Source organism: Nomascus leucogenys, chromosome 20, assembly GCF_006542625.1.
Source record: "Nomascus leucogenys isolate Asia chromosome 20, Asia_NLE_v1, whole genome shotgun sequence".
Lineage (NCBI taxonomy): Eukaryota > Metazoa > Chordata > Mammalia > Primates > Hylobatidae > Nomascus > Nomascus leucogenys.
In genome coordinates this window covers 8,404,746-8,431,438 of record NC_044400.1, presented here as the reverse complement: position 1 = coordinate 8,431,438, position 26,693 = coordinate 8,404,746, and the positions used below count along the sequence as shown (strand labels likewise).

General features: G+C 37.4%; 1 protein-coding gene and 1 pseudogene across 1 annotated transcript in view; one reads left to right on the top strand and one right to left on the bottom strand.

Moving 5' to 3' along the window:
* The window catches only part of ARHGAP15 (Rho GTPase activating protein 15), a 638,539-nt gene that overhangs the window by 495,382 nt on the left and 116,464 nt on the right, over positions 1–26,693 (top strand). The window contains exon 12 of the mRNA XM_030801219.1: positions 2,527–2,661. Coding sequence (XP_030657079.1) covers positions 2,527–2,661 — 135 coding nt within the window. The remainder of the gene's footprint in view (positions 1–2,526; positions 2,662–26,693) is intronic.
* LOC115831958 lies at positions 14,620–14,738 on the bottom strand (annotated as a pseudogene).

Here is a 26,693-nt window from a genome sequence, read left to right as displayed (position 1 = left end):
ATTATTATTTCTTTAAATGGAAACTACATAGGAATCTATAGTAGGAATGTTGGTTTAAGGGACACAGTTAATATTATATGGTATTTTAAGTAGATATAATCAAATGGTATCTATTCATTGGTAAATTTTCTTTATATATCACTATATTCAATTTTCATGTTCATTTGAATTAACTGATATTAATGTGGAGATGAGTAATATTAATGCTGTTTTCCTTTGGCTAAGCCATTATTTGTTGCTGCTGTTGTTGTTTCCTTGCTCAAGTTAAAATCATTCTCTTTTTTACCTGCTGAACACTTTCCTTTAGCAATTTCAAACTTGTGCACCAAAATGGCATTTTGTGTTGGACTTTTCTGATAAATTTTTGGTAGAGATAGTTTGTGTGTGTGTGTGTGCGTGTGTTTGTGTGTGTGTGTGTGTGTGTGTGTTTAGGTTTCCACTTAAAGTTCAGTGCCAAAGCTACAGTACTTATACATTTTCTAAATGTGTTTTAAGCAATAAGTTGTACAACATTTTTAGAACATGTGTTAAGCTATTTCTCTAAGAATGAAGCTCTTAACAAAACATAAGCACTCTGCATGAGATCTTAGCAGCAAAGTGCTTAAAAGATAAAGTAAGAATTGGTACCATGGGAAGAACACCAGCTGTAGAGCACACAGGTCCATTATGAGAAGTATGGTAGTGGGTAGGGAGAAAATGATTTAATCAGGAGTAAAACCAATTTTATTATAAGGGCACGCAGGGGGTGTGGCACCATAGTGAGAGGGACATTTCAAAATATCTGACAGATTTCAACAATGTGAAAACCCCGTTCTTTAAAGTGACAGTAAACCCCATCAGGTCTCCCTTTTTGATGCTATTGTTAACAGTTGACTGTTTAAAGCTGGCCTGCTAAGATGCTGTCGGCCTATTTCAATAGTGTGTAGCCAAATAAAAGACTAATTGTTGAAATACAATCAATCAAAAATGATTGCAGGGCAGAAAGAAGGTCTCCTCTGCTGATTTTGTTGTTGATCATATTATTGTGTTATGACTGAGGTAGGAATGAAGACTGAAAGGGAAGATTAGCCCATCTGAAATAAACAGATTCACCTTCATGTCTTCTCTTTGCAAACACACTGTTGAGCAGGAACACCACTTACTATAAGCCTCAGAAACAATCGTTCATTTATTAAAAAAAAAAAAGATCTGCTGAAGATTTGGGCTAATATTTTTAAAAGGACGTGAACAATATTAGCAAAACAGCCCATGCAGAGAATCCCTACAGTGACAATCCTCAGCTTTTCTTATATTTTGGTGCAAAATGCTCCTCTGCATTCACAAAGCTGACATCCAAGGGACATGTGAATGTGAGCCCAAGACATCAGTAAAGAAACAAATTTTCAGTTGACCAAATACCTCAGCGCTTGCCAGGATTCTCAGCTTTACAGTTAACCCCCGGATTGTCAAAAGTGATTAGTTTAAGTTTTCATGAGGCCCAGAATCCAAAACCTTTTCCATGTCACACGTTTAGAAAGACAAATCATCTGGCTCGACAGCAGTGCCTTTGTACCTTGCTTCCTTTTCATTTTATGTCAAGATGTCCCTTTCAGACATGAATGCATCCACTTCTTGGGTGAGACTAATTCCAGACATTCATATTGAGGGTGAAAATGACAAAATTAATTGCCCAGCACACTTTATTTCTACTAAAACCTTCATTTTGGCATTTACTTTCTTTAATATTTCAACATCTCCACTCACTGAAGCTTCCCAAGCAAATATTTGTGTTGTTTCTAAAGAGTTGGTAAGCACTTGTGGTTTGTCTTTAGTGTGTTATCATTTTTGACAGCTTTGCATAGCCTATGTAAGCCAACAGGGGTCTGTCTAATATTGTCGCTGGGCATATTTTCCTCACTGAAATGAGAACTAAAAAAAAAAAAAAGATTTTGAAGCACTAAGAAAAGAATTAATATCCTTTCTCACTCAGTATTCTATTCCTTGCTGACTTTATATTCAGGCAAAAAAAGGGAAAAAGTGTTACCCATTATTCCCTTGTACATAGCAAGGCTAACACATGTAAAGCAATAACTCATTTTCTATTGCCATGTTTAGCATATGTCTCCTGTTGGCTCAGCAAGGCCTTTAGGCTGGTCCCTTGAGCCGGCCATCATTGGCAACTCTTAGCCCCTCGGCCTCAAAACCAAATAGCTTTGAATCATGTTGAGCTGTGATGCTAATTTTCATACTGATGCATTATAACTGATGCATTATGGGAATAAATGTATCTGACATACTGTGTCAATGGCACTGTCTCTTTGTGTCTCTTGTTTTTTTGTTAGCTGCATTCCTACAGATGGTATTCCATTGAAAATGTTCCCTTCCTACAGAAAGAGGGAGGAAAAAAAAATGCACAGCACCAAACCTCTAGGTGCAGAAGGCTGTTAACGGTTGCTGATGATAGTAGGCAAACATTAACATAATAATTAGTGTCTTGTAATTGTTTCATTAAAACCAGTTGTTCCATTTCTCCTCGTGTTTTCCCAGAAGAGAAGCTGAATTTGGACGACAGCCAGTGGGAGGACATCCACGTTGTCACCGGAGCACTCAAGATGTTTTTCCGGGAGCTGCCTGAGCCGCTCTTCCCTTACAGTTTCTTTGAGCGGTTTGTGGAAGCGATCAGTAAGTACCTCACAGAAAAGGGCAGGTGGTGGAATAACCTGACATCCTGGAATTATTAAGTAAATAATAAGAATGATTATAATAATAATCATGGGGAACAGACAGTATCCCCGATGCTCCGTATCTTATGCTTTCGTTTTTGTGTTTTGATGGCTTGTTTTATTTCTGGCCCTGCAGTATTATCTGAGGTTTGTTTGTTTGTTTTAATTAGGAAAAAAAAATGACATCCTATTTAGGGTAGCCAATTTAACTAAGTGTCCTCAAATGAAATAGTGTCTCATCAAATCTGCTTTAAAGGGTTCACTGTGTGCACCCCTCGTCTCTGCCTTTATACTTTCAGAATTGCAATGAGTTTGAATACAAAGCGGTCTTGAAAAGAACCCTAAGTGAATTAAATATTACATTTCATGAAATATGTGTTAAATTATCAACTAAGACATCATGTTATCTTGGTTCACTCACCCTTCACCCACCAACACTAGTAAACAGCCATAATTTGCTTATGAGCTGCGTGATTATCAAATTAAGTAATGGCAAGTTTCTTCTGTTAACTTGGTGACTTTGTAAGAGAGTGAGTTATATTACTAACCAGTAGTCATTGTACACTCCATGAAGCTTCCTTTTCTGTTTTTTTTATTCATAAAACACACACACACACTTAAGTAAAAGTGAATAAATGAATGAATGAATCAATGAAAATCTTTTCCAAATGCAAGGGTACTTCTGCTATTAATCCTTGGAGAAGCAAATACTGGTACGTCTCTAAATTTAATATCTTAGGGTATGCTTACTGTAACTGTGACAGCTTGGAAAAAGTTTCCTGGCAAGCCAGCTGATTTAAGGAAGAAAAAGAAAGAAGAAAGAAAGGTAAAATTAAAAACCTTGCAAGCCTGGCAGGAGCTTAATTAAAATCGTAACGAGACAAATCTCCAAGAAAAAAAAATGCTGTACTCGGGAGGTCTGATCTTGGATGGCTGGGTGTGCAATGTTCCCACTAGCAGAAGTGGAGATTTAGGGGTTCTGTGAAAACAGCCCCTCAACATGCCCTCTAATTCTGTCACTCACAAAGCCTTCACCGTTGTTTAAAGCTCTGGCAAAATGGTACCAAGAAAAAGAAGAAATTTCTCTCCCAAGGTCTTTCTCTTGTTGCTTGCTCACAATTTCAGATTTTGTTGTTGTTATTGCTGCTGCTGTTGTTGTTGAATGTAGTAACAATACTCTAACTATGGGTTTTGAGTGGAGGCTGGAACTCTTATTCCTTGTCATGACTTCATCTCATGACCCCTCTACTTCAGAAGAGCAATGTTTAATAGTTAAGCAGGCTCTCTTAACTTCATTTGAATAGGAGAAATAAAAAATAAACAAGCAGGCATTTCTATAACTGCTTTTTCTGATATTCTGTCTTGGAACACCCAAGCAACTTACAATGTTGGAACGGTGTTCTGGTAGGAAATTGGAGGGACTTTGTATTTGGATGCCTATTTCTGATTGTGTACATTTAAAGAAGTCATATGAATTTCACATCATCGTCTCTACATGTTCAAGTGAGGATGAGCTCATTTGGAAACATACTTCGGTATGTGCTATTTAGGGGCTGTAACTAGGATATCCATCATTTAAGCTTCCTTTAGTTCACCTGATTCTAAAGATATTAGGAAAGGCATTTTCTTAGCTTAAGAGATATGGAAAGCAGGCCCTCCAAACCCACATGAGAGTATGTCCTTTGAATTTCTCTAAGGAGTAGGATCATCTCAGGGATATTCTAGACTTAAGTCCAAATTGTATAGAATTTCAGAAATATAGGCATGGTAAGAATGGAACATGGCAGAGTTGAGGCAGGCAGCAGATTATTGGGATTGATGGCTCTGGCAAGGGTTTCTGCCAATACCTATAAAATGGGTTATGGCGAGAATGAATAAGAAAGTGCCTAAGAAAGTCTTTTAAAAATGTAAGAGGGTGCACAAACAGTGCTAACAGTGTTTCTCCATATGAGGTTTGTTTGATAATGTAATTTGGGAGAGAAGAGAGAGGAGACTTCTTCCTTCAGTGTTCAACACAAGGAGAATCAAACTCAGTGTTAATGTGTCAGGAGATGGTTCCTGCTGGTGGGTTCTTGGTCTCGCTGACTTCAAGAATGGAGCCATAGACCTTCTAGGTGAGTGTTACAGCTCTTAAAGATGGCACAGACCCAAAGAGTGAGGGGTAGCAAGGTTTATTGGAAGAGTGAAAGGACAAAGCTTCTACAGCGTGGAAGGGGACCCAAGCGGGTTGCTGCTGCTGGCTGGGGTGGCCAGCTTTTATTCCCTTATTTGTCCCCTCCCATGTTCTGTTTCTGTCCTATCAGAATGCCCTTTTTTCAATCCTCCCCACAATTGGCTACTTTTAGAATCCTGGTGCACTTTACAGAGCACTGATTGGTGCATTTATAATCCCCTTGCTAGCTAGAGAGCACTGATTGGTGCACTTATAATCCCCTTGCTAGCTAGAGAGCACTGATTGGTGCATTTTTACAGAGCACTGATTGGTGCGTTTTTACAATCCTCTTGTAAGAAAAGTTCTCCAAGTCCCCACTCAACCCAGGAATTCCAGCTGGCTTCACCTCTCATTATGATCTGAAAGTTTGTGTCCCATCAAACTGTATATGTTGAAGTTCTCACCCCCAAGGTGATGGTATTAAGAGAGGGGGGGCTTTAGATGGAGATTAGGTCATTAGGGCAGAGCCTTCATGAGTGGGGTTAGTGGCCTTATAAAAGAAGCTCAAGAGAAACCTGTATCTTCTTCCACCATGTGATGGTACAACTAGAAGTTGCCATCTATTAGCCAGAGAGTAGGCCGTCACCAATACATTAAATCTGCTGTCAACTTGGTTTCATACTTCCAAGACTCCAGAACAGTGAGAAAGAAATTTCTGTTGTTTATAAATTGCTAAATTTGTGGCATTTTTTATAGTAGGCCAAATGGACTAAGACACTCAGCAACCTTGCTTCAACTCAAAACAGAATAGTAGAATGTCATTATTTTTTAATATGTAAAATGGAGGGATCAACCAACAGGGTAATGGGGCTGAGAAATATGTTATGATGTTGAACAGAGACGTACATTTACTAACCCATGTATTTTTGATATAACCTTGAAGCTAGTCCTTGTGTTCTAAACCTAGGAAAAACTCTAGGTTGTAATTCATATTTAAATATTCTTAAGCAATGATAGAATGGCCACCTAGTTCCTTGGCAATGGTAAAAACCACACCAGAGGAAATAGTTTCTCTCCATGTGTACCAATTGTACTAAAAAGTCTTTCAAAATTTTAAGAACATTTATACCCCATCGCAGGGCTTTATCATAGCTTACATAGCCTCTTGTAAAAATCTATGCAGTGAGAAACTCAACAGATCCACTCAGAAGTTTTCGGCTTTATATGGAAAGGGACCAACCAGGTAAAGTAAATTCACAGGAGAGGATGAATTGAGGACAAAGAGGCTGGGTCTGGGCCTCTTCGTCCTCGGATCCTAGTCCTTCCCTTTTATTCTCTGTACCATAGGAGGGTTGGTCCTAGCCAGCTATATTTTGTAGATTCTCTTTCTGTTAGTGGTGTTTTTTCTTTTGACTTTTATTTTAGATTAAGAAGGTACATATGCAGGTTTGTTACCTGGGTATACTGCGTGATGCTGAGGTTTGGGGTACAAATAATGCCATCACCCAGGTATAGAGCATACTACCCAACAGTTTTTCAACTCTTGCTCACCTCCCTCCCTCTCCCATCTAGTTGTCCCCAGTGTCTATTGTTGCCATCTTTATGTCCATGTGTACCCTGTGTTTAGCTCCCACTTATAAGAACATGGGGTATTTGGTTTTCTGTCTCTGTATTAATTTGCTTAGGATAATGGCCTCCAGCTGTATCCATGTTGCTCCACAGGACATGATTTCATTGTTTTTTATGGCTGTGTAGTATTCTGTGTGTATGTACCACATTTTCTTTATCCAGTCCACCATCACTGGGCACCTAGGTTGATTCCATATCTTTGCTATTGCGAATAGTGCTGGGATGAACATTCAAGTGCTTGTGTCTTTTTGGTAGAACGATTTGTTTGCTTTTGGATATATACCCAGTAATGGGATTGCTGGGCCCAGTGGTAGCTCCGTTTTAAGTTCTTCGAGAAATCTCCAAACTTACATGTGCCCTTGAGATGCTGTTGCACCCGGTCAAAACCACTGAAAGGAGATAGCAGAAAGAGAGAGAAGACAAAGGCCAGCAGTTCATGAGTTTATCCCCAACCCGTTCACCCTTGCCACCCATCTGCCTCAGGTAGCTTTTCAGCCTGAGGCTCCTTCCCCTTTACAGCTTCAGCTTTGACCAGACAGGGCCTGTCTGGTTTCAGCTCCCATCTGGTGACACAGACTCTCCTTTCTTTGCTTTCCCAGCCTGGAGAAGGTAGTGGCTTCCTGGTGTGTCCACTTTCTTGGTTACTCCATTCTCCTTTATCTGGTTCTCAGCTGCTTCTTTATATGGGTAACCAATTCTCTGCATCAAATTAATTCCCTCTGTTGGTGTAAATACTTAAAATGGTTTCTGTTTTTTGGTTACCCACAAGTAAAACATCATGTCAGTTGATGTCATGGTACATGTTGTCATAACATTATCTCCCTTTTCTCTTTTATTACTCCCAAGCCCAGTTTGTGAAGAGTTAACATTTTTATTTGGCCCCAGATTGAGAGATCTGTTACTCTTTCATTGAAGAGTTAAAAGGTGGTTAGACCAAACGGAATTTTGCATCCAACTGGAATACTGTGCATCTGGGGAGAAAATGCGATTTCTAGTACAAGCAATTAATGACCACTGGTGCAGTCTGAATTACTTTAATTTTTATTATGTGTTTGAAAGTTATCAAATAAATAGTCCAAGAAGAGTGAACAGAAGGCATTTACTTTTTAAAATAACTTCTTTTTGGACCAAAAAAAAACCCCATTAATATCATAAGACCCTGCCATTGCCATAGTAATCCCTTGTCTGATAATACTCATTGGGGTAACAAAAACACTAGGGATTGTTTTATATCTCAGAATCCAAGTATAGCAGCTATTGATCTGAAATTCTATACTTGAGGTCAATCCAATTGGGTCACCTGCAGGTTATTTCATGCGGATTTAACCCACTGACTGCAAGGACTTAATTCCCTGGAAATGACTTGTGCTGAAGGCATTATTAGTACTGTAAATGTGAACTCAGTAGAAAAGCACAGCCAGGGAGTTTTATGATAGGTGATGCAATCTTGTGGCTAGAGGCCTGCAGGGGTCCAGACATTTCCAGTAGATCTAAATCCTAGGAAATGTACTAACTTTACCACTGTTCCCATCTTTTTCTTCTGGTAACTCTACAGATCCCAAGAAAAAAGACAACAAGCAATGTTTTTTCTGTTTTAATGTCTGCATTTTTCCAAAGTTCCTGAAAAAGAGAAAGGGAGGAGAAAAACCCATTGGCATTTCTAATAATTGTCTCATGTAATTCTCAAAATAAGAAAGCAGAAGATATTGGAGAAATGGAAAGATCATCTGCACAATAATTTCTAGCTCATAAAGTAGTTACTATGAGAATGAAATAGAACAGTAGTTTCTTACTCCATGTTAGGCACTCAGTAAGCTATTTAAAAAGAAATTAGTTTTTAGAGGAGTTCTAAGTGCACATAGCTCAAAAAACTAGACTTGGCATTCAAATACAAACATAAATTGTATCATTGTATATTGCCTTGAGCAATAGCTATTGCCAAGTATCTATATTTTATATCATCCCACAGAAGACCCATATGTCCTATGTCATCTTATGTAAGACTACAACCATTTTTTCTACATTTTAAAAGCTGAGTTTAGAATTAAATTAATGGTCAGAAATTTCAGTATTGGAGTTTTAGGTTAGAAATAAAGTAGAACTTTCCAAGAGTGAGTGATATTTCAATGTTTAGTACTAGATATTAAAAGCATTCATGCCTTAAATGTTGACTTCTCTGGGTACATTTTAACCCTGCACTCTGATTTCTATGATCAGTTGTTCAACATCTTTTGAAATTTATTTATATGTACACAATGTTACTTCTCTATTTCATATGAGTATTTTAATTTTATTAAGATTCTTATAATTATTTACTTGATCAAATTACAATATTCAACAAACAAAATCTTACAGAAGTTAGGATGAAATGCAATGAATTGGTCCCTATCACATCATATCCCCTGACCTACTCGTGAGAGGAAACCTCATTTAATGATTTTAATTTTTATCTCTTCTGGTTACTTTCACAACTCTAGATAATATCTCTACTTTTGATTTATCAACTGTGGATAATATCTGTTACCTAATATTGTTTCATTCTACTCCACTTCTTTTAGTATATTGTAGCCATATATTATAATTGCAAGCTAAATAATATGCCTAAACCTCTTTTTCTTGTTTCATCAACATTCAGCAATATCTGCTAACTCTTCCATTCATAAGGTGAGCATGTACTCCTTCCCACCCTTTCCTTAATCTTTCTATAGTTTATTTTTAATTTTTAATAATTGAGGATTTTTTTTCTAGTTCTACTGAGGTAAAATTGGCATACAATGAACTGCATGTTTTAAAAGCATAACTTTGATAAGTTTTGACAAATGCGTGCACCACAACCAGGATAAAGAACATCTCTATTATTCCCAAAAGTTTCCTCTTAATCCTTGGCAATCCTCTTTCCTTCCCCTTTCCACCCGCTCTGCACTCCCATCCCAAGGCACCGCTGATCTGCTTTCTGTCACTATCGATATATTTACATTTTCTAGAGTTTTATATAAATGGAATCATACAGTATGCACTCTTTTGGGGGAGAGGCTTTTTTTCATTCAGCATAATTATTTTGAGATTTATCCATGTCACATTAAGAGTTCATTTTTCGTTAATGAGTAATATTTCATTATTTGAATATAACACAATTTGTTTATTTGTTGATGGATATTTGGGTTGTTTCTAGTCTTTGATTGTTAGAAATGAAGCATTTACAAATCTGTGAACATTTATATACAAATTTTTGTGTGGACAAATGCTTTTAGTCTTCCTGGTGATACTTAGAAGTGGAGAGCTGGTTCATATGGTAGGTATATATGAACTTTTTAAGAAATTGCTAAGCTGTTTTCCAAAGTCATTGAGCCATTTTTCAATTCCTGTCAACAGTATATGAGAGTTCCAGTTTCCCCACATCTTCAGCATCACTTGGTGTGGTCAGTGTTTTTAATTTTAGCCATTCTATGTGTGAAGTGGTATCCTGTGGTTTAATTTGCATTTCACTAAAGATTAATGACGCTAAGCATCTTTTCATGTGCTTATTGGCCATTCCATTATATTCTGCAGTTAAGAAACCTTCTACTTTTTCAAAAAAATTGGCTATTTCTTTGCTATTGAGTTTCAAGAGTTCCTTATATATTCTTAATGTCAGTTCTTTATCAAATATATAACTTGCCAATATTTTCACCCATTCTATGGCTTTGTTTTCCTTCTTTTAACAGTGTTTTCAGAAGAGCAGACATTTTTAATTTTGATAAAGTCCAGTTTATCCATTTTGTCTTTTATGGATCTTGCTGTGCCTTCAGGTGGACTAATACCATTTTCTTCAACATCTGTTGTTAGTCTCAGCCAGTGAATTTTTTTTAATCTCAGGCATTGCAGTTATTATTTTTAGAAGTTTGCATTTTTAAATATATTCTGCCTTAAGGTGTCTAATTTTTCTCTAGCTGTTTTAGCTTTTATTATTTTAAATGATGCATAATTGTACATATTTACGGGGTAGAAGATAATGGTTTGATACATGTATACAGTGTGTAACAATCAAATCAGGGTATGTGAGCTGGCAGTTGTTGATTTGTTGAATTGTTAAGTTTCCAAAGTTGCCTTTTGTATACAAAAATAACTTTTCCTCCCACTCCTGGGCAATGTTCCATACATTTTCCATTATTAGAATGCAATCAATGCTAACTCCGTGATCAAAAAGAAATTTATGGTTCCAATACCATCTCTTTTGGTGTTTTTTTCTGGCTTGACTAAGTAAATAAATCTAATAGTAATATATAAAAACATATGAACATATATATTATGTTCATATATATATACATATGAATGTATGCATGCATAGGACACAGAGATTAGGCAAGTCAGCGCTAAATTGAGATAGTAATGATGTTACATACAAGTCTTCAATTTAAAGGCCACAATCACACATGCCTTTGAAGAGAGTGTTTTTTAAATGCCTGTTTTTTTAAAATGATTAATTAAGGAGTAAAACAAGTTGTGAGAAATGGCACCCATAATATTAACTGAGCACCATTAAAATGCAGAGTATTAGTCACCAAAAGTAGAGATTATCCTATGCCTAGTCCTTAAACGGAACTCATATCCCTGTCTATACATCAGCCACACCATCATCAGATAAAAATAATTTAAGTTAAATACATTGCCCTGTGGCAAAAAGTACCTATTGCATGTTCTAATGGTTTTTCCCCCCTCTGGCCTTTATTCCATTTTGCCTTTAGAGTATACTTTCAATAGGTAATTGTCGGTGGAAAAGCCAGTCAAGTATATTTGCAAATATTTTCTTTACTCTTGACTTTATCTTGCCCTTTGGTCAAACTATTTCTGATGCATCATCAACTCCATGATGACACTCTTTAGGAGAAAAGAAACAGAGCTTGCAAGGCACTTGACTAAAAACGGTTGCTAAACATGAAAGCATGATAGTGACAAATTGCCTTAAAACCAGAGAAAAAGCAGGGTGTAAAGGTTCATCACGAAGAAACCAGAGATGTAAAAATAATGCAGTATAAAAATATCCTCTATTGCAGCATTTCAAGGAAATTTGAAATTGAAACAAAGGTAAATTTTACAAAGACTTTTTTTAGTTTCCACTGCAAGCTAACATTCTCACAGACATGTGAGTATTTTTGTTGTGGTTGCTTTTTAATGTGTGTGTGTGTGTGTGTGTGTGTGCATGCATGGAAATTTTATGGCTAATGCCTAGCCTGTCTCTTAACTCATTCTAATTATATTCATAATTAAATTGAAGAAAAATACTTGACTAGAGCCAAATGGCTTGCACAGGTGTCTTTTTGTAAGAATGGTTTAGTGCTAGATGATAAACAACTGGACCTCCATCTCCTTAATTTGGCTTAATGAAAAGCCCTTTATAAGTAAAACTAGAAGGCGATTCAGAATTAAGATTGGGCCTTGACTCAGAAATTAATTGAGTGGTAAGACATCAGCTCCATTAGAAAATGTGCTTGTCTTTTTGCTTTTCCTTAGAACTTTTATTTTATTTGCACTCCTTTCTTCCGTCTACTTAAGGTCACTTTTTCAAAGCAATAAACTCTTCAAGCTGAGCAACCAGCCAGGCAGCCTTCATGAGTCAGCTTTCCTAGCATCCTTACTTCTACTGAATAGAGCTGCTTTTAAAAAATAGATAACAAAATGCAAAATTTCTCCTCAAAACTTAGGTGGAAAGCAGTTATCTTGACCTATTCTTCTAATAGTAGAATTGAGTGGCTGGTTTTCACTGCCTGTTATCAACTTCACTGCATCAACAGATTGTAATAAAACTGAAGGTTGGGAGGCCTTCTACTCTACACTGAGGCTTCTGCCTCATTTCTTATGCTTTGCTTGACACCACATTGTGATCACCACTGATGAGTCTTCCAAAATATCTGCCCACTTAGCCCCAACTCTGACTCAGGCCATCTCTAGGAGAATGGTCTCCCCTATTTCCCATATTCATTTTTTTCTCTACCCAACCCAGCATGATTCTAGTTCTAAAATACAGGCAAACTGATATAACTGGCTTGCATTTCATTTTGAGAAAAATCCAAATTCCTTCCAAGGTCTTCAAAGTCCTTTATGATCTGGTCACCCACAAGCTCTCCAACTTCATCATTTACTGTTCCCTGCCTTGCCCATTGCATTCCAGCCCATTGGTACCCTGGCTCTTCTTTGAATACCCCAAGCACATTGAAGGTCTTTGACTGCTCCATCTGTCTACCGAACACACTCTCCCAGATTGCTACTCCCCTGTCAAGTCCTCAGGGAAGTCTACTCTCATCAGCTAAGCCAAAGTTTGTACCTGCACCACACACCACCACCTGTATTCAAATCCTGTCTCCACCATTTACTATGTAGACCTAGAGCAAATATTTAATCTCTCTAGGCCTTCATTTACACATCTATAAAATGGAGGGAAAAGTTATATCTTCACCATGGCAATTGTAAAAAGAATTTCATGAAATGCACTTATTTACAGAGTCCCTGGGACACAGTATCAAGTTCACTGGTATTAGCATATTAGAATATAATCAGTGTCCTTTAGTTAACAGTCTCAGAGGACCTTGCTGTCCATATTCTCACTAATCTTTCCACTTCTCTGGAAAAGCCATTTCAAATTATTGTCTTAAAGTGGCCATCTTCATTCTGCTTTAATATTTTGCTTGGAGAATTTCCCACAGCACCAAACATGTTTCATATGACAGGATATTCTCTTGCTTCATGACCCAGGGATCCCATTTCCTTCATCTCATGACATTTCTCCTTTGTTCTGCCAGCTGTTCTCAAGCCCAACCCCACTTGAATAATCCAAAGCCTATCACTTTATTATAGAACTTACGCCTTCATCATAACCCAAATGCTATCCAGCTTCTCTGACCTGAGCTTGCCTTGCTTCAACTAAATATTAGCAAATCTGTGATGTTCACGGTGGCACCAGAAGAGCCAACTCCAAAGTGATGTCTTCTCTCAGCTGGGAAATTTGTAACATTGTAGATCCCAAAATGTTAAGAGTTATCAACTAAAATGTTCAAAGAGTTATCAGTTGAACACAGGGACAGACACACACACACACACACACTCATTCTCCAAACTGGAAATGTTTCGCTTTTTCTTTCAGTTGCCACACAATATTCTAGCTTTTTTTAATTATTATAACTTAGGCTTTAGGGTACATGTGCACAACGTGCAGGTTTGTTACATATGTATCCATGTGCTGTGTTGGTTTGCTGCACCCATTAACTCATCATTTAGCATTAGGTATATCTCCTAATGGTGTCCCTCCCCTCTCCCCACAACCCACAACAGTCACCGGAGTGTGATGTTCCCCTTCCTGTGTCCATGAGTTCTCATTGTTCAATTCCCACCTATGAGTGAGAACATGCGGTGTTTGGTTTTTTGTCCTTGTGATAGTTTACTGAGAATGATGTTTTCCAGTTTCATCCATGTCCCTACAGAGGACATGGACTCATCATTTTTATGGCTGCATAGTATTCCATGGTGTATATGTGCCACATTTTCTTAATCCAGTCTATCGTTGTTGGACATTTGGGTTGGTTCCAAGTCTTTGCTATTGTGAATAGAGCCACAACAAACATACGTGTGCATGTGTCTTTATAGCAGCATGATTTATAGTCCTTTGGGTATATACCCAGTAATGGGATGGCTGGGTCAAATGGTATTTCTAGTTCTAGGTCCCTGAGGAATTGCCACACTGACTTCCACAATGGTTGAACTAGTTTACAGTCCCACCAGCAGTGTAAAAGTGTTCCTATTTGTCCACATCCTCTCCAGCACCTGTTGTTTCCTGACTTTTTAATGATGGCCATTCTAACTGGTGTGAGATGGTATCTCATAGATGGTATCTCATTGTGGTTTTGATTTGCATTTCTCTGATGGCCAGTGATGATGAGCATTTTTTCCTGTGTTTTTTGGCTGCATAAATGTCTTCGAGAAGTGTCTGTTCATGTCCTTCACCCACTTTTTGATGGGGTTGTTTTTTCTTGTAAATTTGTTTGAGTTCATTGTAGATTCTGGATATTAGCCCTTTGTCAGATAAGTAGGTTGCAAAAATTTTCTCCCATTCTGTAGGTTGCCTGTTCACTCTGATGGTAGTTTCTTTTGCTGTGCAGAAGCTCTTAAAAACGATGGTTAGATGCCACGTGGCAATGCCTTAACTGTATGCGTGTTGTCAGGCCCGAGGGCCTCTTCCATCCTTGTCAAGGGGAGTGCTAACCTTCTCTCCTTTCATACAACACAATATTCTAGCTTTGAAAGGCAGACTTTTTATTTATTAATTATCTCAAAAGAACTTTCATATTAAACTCTCAGGAGCTTTTTTTTTTTAAAAATTTTTTGTAGAGACAGGGTCTCACTATGTTGCCCAGGCTGGTCTCGAACTACCGGACTCAAGCAATCCTCCTGCCTTAGCACCCCAAAGTGCTGAGATTATAATCCCGAGTCACCATGCCCAGCCTCATGTGCTATTTCAAAGCCTGTTATGGAATAAGAATGGATACTTTACCCAGTTCTCTTGTTTGCCCACATTCAGACATTCTCATTTGCTCAAGCACTTCTCCTTTCTCCAGCCCTCCTCTGTCAATAAAAGAATTTTCCTTAAATAGCTTCTAGGACTATCATAAGCGCCTTGAATTGTGGCTTTTCTTCATCTGGCTCATTCCTATTGCCCTGCAGAGTTAAACATTAGATATGATGGCTCCTGGAGTACTATAAATTTCCCGGGGGAATTCTGCTCACGTTGGACCAGTGGAATATCCACACTGAGAATTGCCATGTGGTTTAGAGAATGGAATTTTTCCCTAAGGATAGGCTCATACATTTTCTACCTACACTTTCTAAAGAGAAACATGGAAAACGAATACACTATTATAGAAAATAAGTAGTGGTGCTGGTTTAAGAGTAAAAGTAATATGTTTGGAAGGATGACAGCAGATGATATATATATATATATTTTAATCTATGAACTATAAAAAATTATATTGGATAATTATGAGTGTTTTCTTTCCGTTGGCTTATTTATAGTTTTCTATTTAAATGCGTAGTTCCTCCCACTTCCAACTATTTCATTACATATAACACCTTTATTTTTCAGAAACTGGAATTCTAAAAGATCAAATACCTAAAGCCTGAGTCCATGATTACTCTCTTGCCAGACAGTTAGTTCTTGGCCCCTTTCCTTTTTCTTCTCACGTTGAGTGTCCAGCAGGTGAAAGGTTGACCCTTTCCCATTTCCAGCCCATTCCTCTGCCAAGTAACGGATGGGCAGATCTAATTAGTACCATCTGTCCCGCTAGTTGCAGGTGGTTACTGTCTTACAAAGAGATGAAAGCAACAATCTTTTAATCTTTTCTTCCAGGTCCCTAACTCTAGGCACAATGGTAACATTATTCTTTGACACCTTGTGTGTATTATTCTCTGAATATCTAATTGGCATCTAAGAAGAAACCATTACCTCATTTAAATATTCTTTGGAAATTTCCATGTGCTTGTGTCATGTCATGAAAATGTTTTAGAAAAAGTCGTCAGGAAAAGAAGAATGATCCTGAACAAATATTAGACCCAGAAAGAATTCAGAAGCTCCTGTCTGTTGTGATGCTCAGCGCTTCTGCGAGCTGGGCCCCCTCAGTGCTCCACACCAAGGAGAAAGACAAGCCAGAGCACAACTAGAAAAACCACTTTGGTCAATGTCAGATTTCCAGCAGAATCTTTTTCTAACAAACAGCCCCTTAAATATTTTTAAAACACTTAAAGTGTAACCCGCAGAGCCTGTTCAGTGCTCTCCTTTCTTCCTCCGCACTTTCAATAATTTATCATGAATCAAAGTTTCCAGACCCTTCATCACCAAGATCACACTCCCTCAAATGTGCCCACCTAAGGTTTGGAAATTGTCTCAGTCAGATCAGGAAGCTATAGCAAAATACCAGAGACTGTGTGGCTTAAACAATGGAAATTTATTTCTCACAGTTCTGGAGGCTGGAAGTCCAAGATGAGGGCACCAGCATGGTCAGTTCCTGGTGAGGGCCCTTACCCTGGCTTGCAGATGGCCACCTTCTCAAATACAAGATCATTGCGTCCTCAAATACAAGAAAGAGTGGGCTCTGATCTTTCCCTCTTTCTGTAAGGGCACTAATCCTACCAGGACAGCCCCACCCTCATGACCCTATCTAAACCTCGTTGCCCCCAAAGACCTTTCTCCAAATACCATCACAATGAGGGTTAGGGCTTCAACATATTAATTTTTGGGATGCAAACATTCAGTGAATAAGAGAAATCATACTTCAGTGGACTGTTTTATTTGTACAACTTTATCAGTGCAGAATAAAGCTTCCTCCTATATTCTCACAATATCTTCCTATACTATGATAAAAGATTTGATTTTTTCCTTATAAATATTATACGATTGGGATCTGAAATTGAATTTATAGTCCAAGTTCTCACTTCTACCATATTCCTCAGATAAGTTTGTACACTTTTAAACTTTCATGCCGAAATGTGCACACCATCTTGTACCATGGTACAAGAGAATTTTGCATTAAGTTTTGCGTATTCAGAAGACTTATGTCACCTGAGTCTCATAACAACAGGAACTGGGACCAAAACCCAAGTTTTTAACTACAAATTCATTGTACCTTCCTCCTGGTATTGTGATATTTACAAACCTGAGCAGTTTGTCTTCCAAGTCCATATTTACATCCTCAAATACATTCAAAACCATATAAGACAAACTGCAAGGCCATTTAAAACAATGGAGCTGTTAGAGATAAAAATTTACAACATTTGGGGAGGAACTTCAAATATTGCGCCGATAAAAAAACTTAGAGACATTCCAAATTTACAAAGTGAAGTTCTCCAGACATTTGGACAACATTTAGAAAGAATTTGAATCACAAATACTATAAACTAAACTATTAGACTAGTGGGAATTTAAATAAACCCCGTAACTGTCCATATGATTACAATTCCAATTTCTAGTATACTTACCATACTTTTACTTAGGTACAGCCAATTGCTATGTGTACATTTCACTATTTAAGGTTATTTTTATAATACTCCTTTGTGGTCAATATTATTCTTCCTGTTGTTTCCATTTGGGAAATTTAGACTAATCAATATTAAATAGCCTTCCTAAGGCTACCAGCTGGGAATTTGCAGAGCTATAATTCGAACCCATAACTGGAAGATTCCGTAGCTGTTACTCTTAACCACACAACTATAGTTTTTGACTAATTTGAAAAAAAAAATGATTACAAGTGTCTATTAATAAATGAGATAATTAGTAGATTTAGATGTAGTTCAGATAAAGACTTTATGTTGTTAAAAACTACAATGGGAGGAAACCAAACAGAACACAAATGAATTTCTCTGCTCATACACATGGTCTCAAAACCTCATTATTAAGACTTCCATCTTGACTATTCAATTTAAAACAAATTCAACATTTTTTAATTGCTTTCTGTATCCAAGGCAACATTACAGGTACTCGTTCTTGTGCCTGGGTCACTGGAAAAATTTTTAAAAATAAAATAAGCACCAGTGAAATTCAAACACACCTAGCAGATGGAAAAGGCTAAAGGATATGTAAATTTATTTGTAACAAACATTTAATTTATCTTTTAGGAATGTTAGCTAAGAGCACCTATTCTGTGCAAAATGCATCACTAGAAGAAAACAACAACAATCAAGGTAGAAAGAAGGCACTATGTCCTTATTACAATCCCCAGCAAATGAATTAGGAAATAATATTATAAAATTTCTTAGAACTTTCATCATATGTGTTATTTAATTAAAAGGTGAACCTGCAGCAAAGTGTCACTTCATCCCTCATGTCATGTGCTGGAAAAGTATTTTCATGGCATCTATAAGATAAATTCATTATTTCAACCCTCCATACCCACAATAAAAAGAGCTCAATTATAATTAAAATACTATGTCTACTCACATTCAGTGGTATTCCACTTTTTAAAAAATGTTTACGTCTTTGTTAAAACACAGCAAACTTTTATAGAACAAGACCCGCAGATCTTAATATTATGGTAAGAGTATTTTTAGTTGGGAAATTTTTTAAATAAAATTTGTTTCCCAGGCTTGTATATTTGTGACTCCTTTTTCTGGCAATTAATTGTAAATTGTCTCTACTGAGTTAAATACAAAACTGGGTGTAAGTTGTCTCGTGTCTAGGTACCGACCAATGAAAATATTGTTTTGTATCTGTTTATCTGACATAAACTTCTCTGGAGTAGGAGACCTGTCTTACTGATCTTTGTAGTTCTGGCACTAAATGAATTTTTAAAACAATGTGCTTTGTGGTGGTTGTTTCATGTAATTCCTCCCAGAACAATCCATAGTAGTTAGGAGCAATGATCTCAAACTACTGAAGTGGGGAATCAGAAGGAAGAGGGCGGTGAGAAGGTGAATGGCAGAGATGGAAACGATGCTTAATTCAATCCATTTTGTTGACAGTAAATTCAAGAATTGACTGCTTACATCTCTCCAAATGTTCCTATCTGCCTTCTGAGCTCTGTTATACAGCTACTACCAGAGGACTAGGTGGACTCTAGTATTCACATTTTCTACATGTCGAAGAAGTATTATTACTACTTAGTTTCCAGAAATTTCATCTCAGTGGCTTAAAAGTTTATCAGAGAAAAAGGGAAAAATGAAATGAGCAAATCAAGTCTTTTGACCAGGCTAGTGAACTTTTGCAGTCTTCAAAGGGTTACCTGAACTTCTGCTAGTACAACTTGCCAGCCTTAAATGCAGAGCAATGGTGGAGAGAACAGTGAAACTGTACTATAAAAATAAATTACTGTCATGAATATTAAGCAACAAGAATATAATAAACATGACTGTTTGCATGATTCTGATTTATTGGTACTGATATGCTTATAAATTATGACACTAAGTGTTTATTCTAGTTGTTTCAGAATATGGGCCAAACAAAGCTGGGTGGACACTTCCTGCAGACCTGACCATCTGCCACCAAATTCCTACTTCATCGTTCCTGTCGTTGCGTTTCTTATGTCAGTGGCATCAGGGCCACGTGTGAACAACCATTCCCTTTTAGTTCACTTTGCAGACTAAAGTAGGTTGCCTTTCCAGGACCTGGTGTGACAACCGTCATCATGAAGTTTGTGATGTCTTGCAGTGGAACAACTGCAGCTGCAAAGCATCCTGAAGGCTGTTCCAACTTACGCTGTTAAACAGTACTCACTTTTGACATAAGAGGGTCCATTACTGTATTTATGAACCTCCTGGCACCAGATTGGGGATTTCCCAGTGCTAAGCAGCACTGCATTTTGCATACTTGCTTAGCGGTGGGTGCTCCGTAAAACTGGTGCTGAGAAGTTAAAGACCTAAAAAAAAAAAAAAAACTGTGTGTGTATTCATATAGAGTATTTCAACTGCCATAAGATAACTACACAAGTAGCACTGTCATTCTTTCTAATATCCACAGGTAAAACTTATTAAGATTTGCCATCGGTTTTGACATTATTTGGAACCAGATATTTGTTCAACACGTGGCTAGAATAAGGTATCACATGAGAAAATAGCATTCTCCTGCTTCAGGTTTTTAGCTTTCATGTTACATCTCATCAAAGGTTACTTCAGGAGATTAATTATTTTAAAATTTTCTTTTCTCTAACGTTGGTGGAAACCTGCAAGGAAGATAGCCAGTAAATTTATAGTAAGCTTAACGAAAGATGCAATTTTCACACAGTAAAGTATGCTATAAGGGTATAAGTTGGTGCTGCCTGTAAAGGACTATTTATGATATAAACTTAGCTGTAGATGAAATGCCAGTCAAAGTTCATGATGAGACAAGGCCTGTTACTGCTTTGAATCAGAACTCTTAGAAAATTTGTAGAAGGACTTTTGGCTATATTTAGCAAAAGCCTTTAAAATGTGCATGCATTGTACTGACAGTTATATATCTAGAAATTTACCTTAGGAAATTTTCAGAGCTATGCACAAGGATGTATACAAACTTGCCCCTCAAAACGTTATTTATAATATTGAAAAATGTAGAAGTATGTGTACAAACTTAGGGAAGGTTAGATTATGGCCCATTTATATTATGAAATACTAAGCAGTTGGTAAATTGTGCTATAGAAAGCATTATTTCACAAGATAAAACACTAGTAAATATTAAGAGAATGTAAGTATGATATGGCGTGTATAGTATGAGCCTATTGTAAAATATGTTTGTAAATATTTATATGTAGAGAAAAGAATGAAAGGATTTACTTCAAAATACTAGGGAATGATTATACAGCCTTTTCTCTCTTGTTTTCCTGTGTTCTGCAAGTTTCTGCACTAAGTATATTTGTAGTGATTTTTTTATGTATAAGAAGAGGGTGAGTAGATAGTGTCGGAGGGGATTTCAGAATCAGTTGTTTGAAGGCTTCTCAAACCTGGCTTTTTGACCCGCCTCACCTTTGTGGAAACAGATTCCTGGACCCACCCAGATAGATGTTGATTCATTATGCCTAGGATAAGTTTCCAAAATGTTTTCTAAAAAAATAATGAGCAAACCCTCAGGTGATCCTGGCAGCAGTCACATTTGGGAACTATTGATTTTGGTTCTTTTTCCTTGGTGACATCACAGCACCTTGTCCAAGCCATGCTGTATGCTCCTCAAGGAGAGTAATGAAGAAGTAAGAGGTATATTCCCTGAACTAGAGAAGAACATATGAGCACGTGTGATCTAGCGTGATCTAGCAGCACAATGAATGATGAAGACAATAAATGCTCTACAGAAGGGAGAGACAAAAATGCAGTGTTTAGGAAGACTTTAAGAGTGTATGGAGTGTGGAAAGCCAGCCAGGGAATGTTGGCTCCAGCCAAGCACTGACTCCAGCCCTGAGACAAGGCTGCTGTTTTGTGGAAAATGAGGAACTGGGGTTGAAGGCAGCAATGATTTTGGAGACAGCAGTAGGAAACAAAGGAGAGCAGATACAGTTAATCCAGTACTGTGAATCCCTGAAAGCAAAGCAGTAATTTTGTATCCTCCTGCCTATCACAGTACCTTCCACAGAAATGGGACTCAGTAAATTCTTGGTCAATAAATTAACTAATTAATTGCAGAGAATTCAATACTGCAGATGGGTTAAATTTTATGCTGCAGGCAGGGAAACTCCATTAAAGATTTTTGAGAAAGGCAGTGGAAAGCAGAAACTCATGTTTTAGAGAAAATAATGTGGTGGTAATTGTCAGGATATGTTTAAGAGAAGAAGGGAAGCAGGAAACCCCATCGTGATTTGGCACCACATTTGGCTATCGCCCAAATATAACCTTGGGCAAGTGACCTGAGTCCTCTGGGACCCACGCATGGATATGCCTCAAGAGGCTCATGCGCCACTCCCCAGAAGATTGGCCAAATTTACGTACATGTGAATCTGTGTATTTGCTGGAGCAAGATTCCTAGATGTGTGACACCCCCCCCCCCCGGCAAAAAAAAGAGTTATAGAGTGTTACTCAAAGTGTAGTTTAAAGACTGATAGCATCAGAATCACCTCGGATCATGTTAGACTGTAAATTTGAGGTCCCCACTCCAGAACTCCTTTATCATAACCAGTGAATATAGAGCCTAGGAATTTTTTTTTTTTTTTTTTTTTTTTTTTTTTTTTTTTTTTTTTTTTTTTTTATTATACTTTAGGGTTTTAGGGTACATGTGCACAATGTGCAGGTTTGTTACATATGTATCCATGTGCCGTGTTGGTTTGCTGCACCCATTAACTTGTCATTTAGCATTAGGTATATCTCCTAATGCTGTCCCTCCCCCTCCCCCACCCCACAACAGTCCCCGGAGTGTGATGTTCACCTTCCTGTTTCCATGAGTTCTCATTGTTCAATTCCCACCTATGAGTGAGAACATGCGGTGTTTGGTTTTTTGTCCTTGCGATAGTTTACTGAGAATGATGTTTTCCAGTTTCATCCATGTCCCTACAAAGGACACGAACTCATCATTTCTTATGGCTGCATAGTATTCCATGGTGTATATGTGCCACATTTTCTTAATCCGGTCTATCGTTGTTGGACATTTGGGTTGGTTCCAACTCTTTGCTATTGTGAATAGTGCCGCAATAAACATACGTGTGCATGTGTCTTTATAGCAGCATGATTTATAGTCCTTTGGGTATATACCCAGTAATGGGATGGCTGGGTCAAATGGTATTTCTAGTTCGAGATCCCTGAGGAATCGCCACACTGACTTCCACAATGGTTGAACTAGTTTACAGTCCCACCAACAGTGTAAAAGTGTTCCTATTTCTCCACATCCTCTCCAGCACCTGTTGTTTCCTGATTTTTTAATGATGGCCATTCTAACTGGTGTGAGATGGTATCTCACTGTGGTTTTGATTTGCATTTCTCTGATGGCCAGTGATGATGAGCATTTCTTCATGTGTTTTCTGGCTGCATAAATGTCTTCTTTTGAGAAGTGTCTGTTCATGTCCTCTGCCCACTTTTTGATGGGGTTGTTTGTTTTTTTCTTGTAAATTTGTTTGAGTTCATTATAGATTCTGGATATTAGCCCTTTGTCAGATGAGTAGGTTGCAAAAATTTTCTCCCATTCTGTAGGTTGCCTGTTAATTCTGATGATAGTTTCTTTTGCTGTGCAGAAGCTCTTTAGTTTAATGAGATCCCATTTGTCGATTTTGGCTTTTGTTGCCATTGCTTTTGGTGTTTTAGACATGAAGTCCTTACCCACGCCTATGTCCTGAATGGTATTGCCTAGGCTTTCTTGTAGGATTTTAATGGTTTTAGGTCTAACATATAAGTCTTTAATCCATCTTGAATTAATTTTTGTATAAGGTGTAAGGAAGGGATCCAGTTGCAGCTTTCTACATATGGCTAGCCAGTTTTCCCAGCACCATTTATTAAATAGGGAATCCTTTCCCCATTTCTTGTTTTTGTCAGGTTTGTCAAAGATCAGATAGTTGTAGCTATGCGGCATCATTTCTGAGGGCTCTGTTCTGTTCCATTGATCTATGTCTCTGTTGTGGTACCAGTACCATGCTGTTTTGGTTACTGTAGCTTGTAGTATAGTTTAAGTCAGGTAGCGTGATGCTCCAGCTTTGTTCTTTTGCTTAGGATTGACTTGGCGATGCGGCTCTTTTTTGGTTCCATATGAACTTTAAGTAGTTTTTTCCAATTCTGTGAAGAAAGTCATTGGTAGCTTGATGGGATGGCATTGAATCTATAAATTACCTTGGCAGTATGGCCATTTTCACGATATTGATTCTTCCAACCAAGAGCATGGAATGTTCTTCCATTTGTTTGTATCCTCTTTTATTTCATTGAGCAGTGGTTTGTAGTTCTCCTTGAAGAGGTCCTAGGAATCTGTTTTTTTACAAGCTCTCCAGGTTATTGATATGCAGGCAAAAGTTTAAGAAGCATCTAGTAGCTTGATTACATCTAAGGTGTTCACCAACTTAAAAATCTTTGACTATTTTGCTAAAGAATAAAAGGAAGAAATGAAGGAAAAGAAGAAACTTTACGTAAAAGATTACAAAAGAGAAAAGTTGCAATGATTTAATGACATCTCGTTTAAACAGTCTTGGAAGAAATAGATGGGTTAGGTTTTGAAGCTAGATAACCAAAAGGATAGAAATGTACTTGACAGAAATTGAGAAGCTGTGTTGATGAGTTGTTTTGCACACAGTAGAAAACTGAATCAAACACAAATTATCAGATTATTATTCTTACTGGCATTGTTCCTACAGACAGACTCTGGACAGTTGTAGAGGCAAAAAGGTACAATACATTTTGAGGGCCATGGCTGATACTTCTATAACAAAAGAAAGATTAGCAAGGGTAAAGCATAACAGATTTATTTAATCAAAAATGTGACACAGGAACTTTCAGAAATGAAGATCCAAAGACCTAGGGAAAACTGTATTTTTATGTTAAGGTTTGATAGAGAATGAACAGCCATGTAGAAATGTGGTTGGACAAAAGTATGATCTAATGGTAATAGACTGGGGGTAGGGAGTGGAACTCAGCAAGGCCTGTTTGTTAGATTCTTTTCTGTGTCTCTGTATGATATTCCTTCCTCTGGGTACAGGGCAGGACACCCATCACATCAGGGTCTTCAGGGGAGAAGACAGAAAGTTAGAGAGTGACATTTCTAGGTTTTATGGCTTGCTTTGAGGAAGAGTTCTAGTTTATATGACCAGCTTCCAGGGAGAAATGAGAGGAGAAAGGAGTGCAGGCAAAGATCAGAGAGAACTTCTTGCTTCTGAGGCCCTTCCAATCTTCTTCAGTTCAAAGTACTCAGCATGCCAAAGGGCCATACTTGGAGGTATCGTGTTCTGAGCCCCAACACAGGTCAGTGTACCTTTGTAAGGAATTTGTTCAAGATTACCAAACTGAATTTTTACAGCGATTGGAACATTGAATAGCCAATCAGAAGTTGACAGTGATCAGAATGAAAGTTTGGCCAGATCAATGATGCCAAGATATCAGTTGCTGTGTGCAAAAAAATTCAAGCCTAAAACTGGGATTCCCACATGTGAAAAATATAAATGTGTATGCATGTTAAGCCATTTTAGTTCTAGTCCTCATTTTAAATGTCTCAATAGTTCTTGATAAATTATATTCACTTTGTAGCACATACTTTTATCTGAGTATGTCAGTACCAACTCAGACCCCTTCTATCTGCTATCCAAATATAGAACAGAAAGTATAGAAAACTGTATGTTGGGGGACACCCACTGCCATATAATTGTGATACCACTTCACACAGTGAGCATGTTTGGAGTAAAAGTAATATGATTGGATGAATATGTATGATGCAAAATTCCTATTACATAGGTTTGAGATTGTTTTACATTTTTAAACAGAGCATTAAGAAATAATCAAAAATGGGTAATTGAACAGGCAAAAATGAACTTTGGCTAATTTTGGCATAAGCTCTCCAGCTCTACAAGCTAGAAGATATCTTTAAAGTAAATGAAACCAACTCCCTTGATTCAAGAAAGAGAAAAGATATGCAGATTGAAAAGAACTTTTAACTCTAAGTCTACACTATCATTAAGTCTACTTAGATTTGTACCATATAATTATTATGATTGTAGCAATTAATCAACTGATTAACATGTAGGGTCAGCAGGATCCAGTGATCTTATCTTGAAGCTTGAATTAATTAATTATACTTTCTTCAACATTATTATTTTCTATTTGCATACCCAGTTTGTACAAGTTGCCCCTTATTGACAAAATGTGGTTTAGTCTCTGTACTTATCACAGCAGGTATGAGCACTCACTGAGGTACTTTTGCTCATAGAAAGTCAGAATTATAAGGAAACTGAAATACTGTCAATGCTTTCTGAAATAATTGTCTTTTGTTATTTTTCATTATCAAATATATAAATTATACAAATTAATGAGATTCTTTCGAATGGTAGAGAACATAAGATCAAATAACTCTTGTCTGAATAAGTCAAATTCAACGATACTATTGAAGCATCATATAGTCGTTGTATTATTCAGGAAATGCAGCTTATATTGTAAGAAATGCCCCAACCTGCACCTTGCAAACACATGCTTTTTTAAAAATATTTTTTAAATATTTTCAAATACATAATCTCTCTTGCAGAATCTCTTTGGCCAAATTTTTGCAAAATGTTCAAAATGGCATTATTCCCATTCGTTAGATGAGGCAACTGAAGCAAAACACATGAAGTGGTTTGTCCAGAGCCTCCCAGATAGCTAGCTATTCTAGCAGTAATGGAATTGAAAAGCTCTTTCACCAAATATGTACTGAAGGACTTCTTCAGCATGCACTAATGTTGAAAGTAGAAACAGTAAGATGAACAGGGCATGGTGTTGCGCTCAAGAAATTCACAGTCCAGCAGGGGAAACAGACGTGATGAGATATTTACAAGTGCAGCACCATAATAAATGTATGAAGGGCTGCGAGAGCAGAAGGGTAAGAATGTCAGTGCATTCTTCTATTCTATTGCTCATGGTGTTTCAAAATGACACTCTTGATGGAGTTGTTTCATATGAAAGAAGGTGGAATGCAAAAGAAAAAAAATATTGTGATATGAGACCTGTTGCATATGCTAAAGCTGCTTTTTTTTTTTTCTTTTTCCTAGAAGCCACTTAATAGCAGGGCCTGTTTCAGTTGGAGGCTCTGCCTTTTTTGCTTACAGACTGTCTGACGCCTTTATAAAGTGGGCCACTGCATT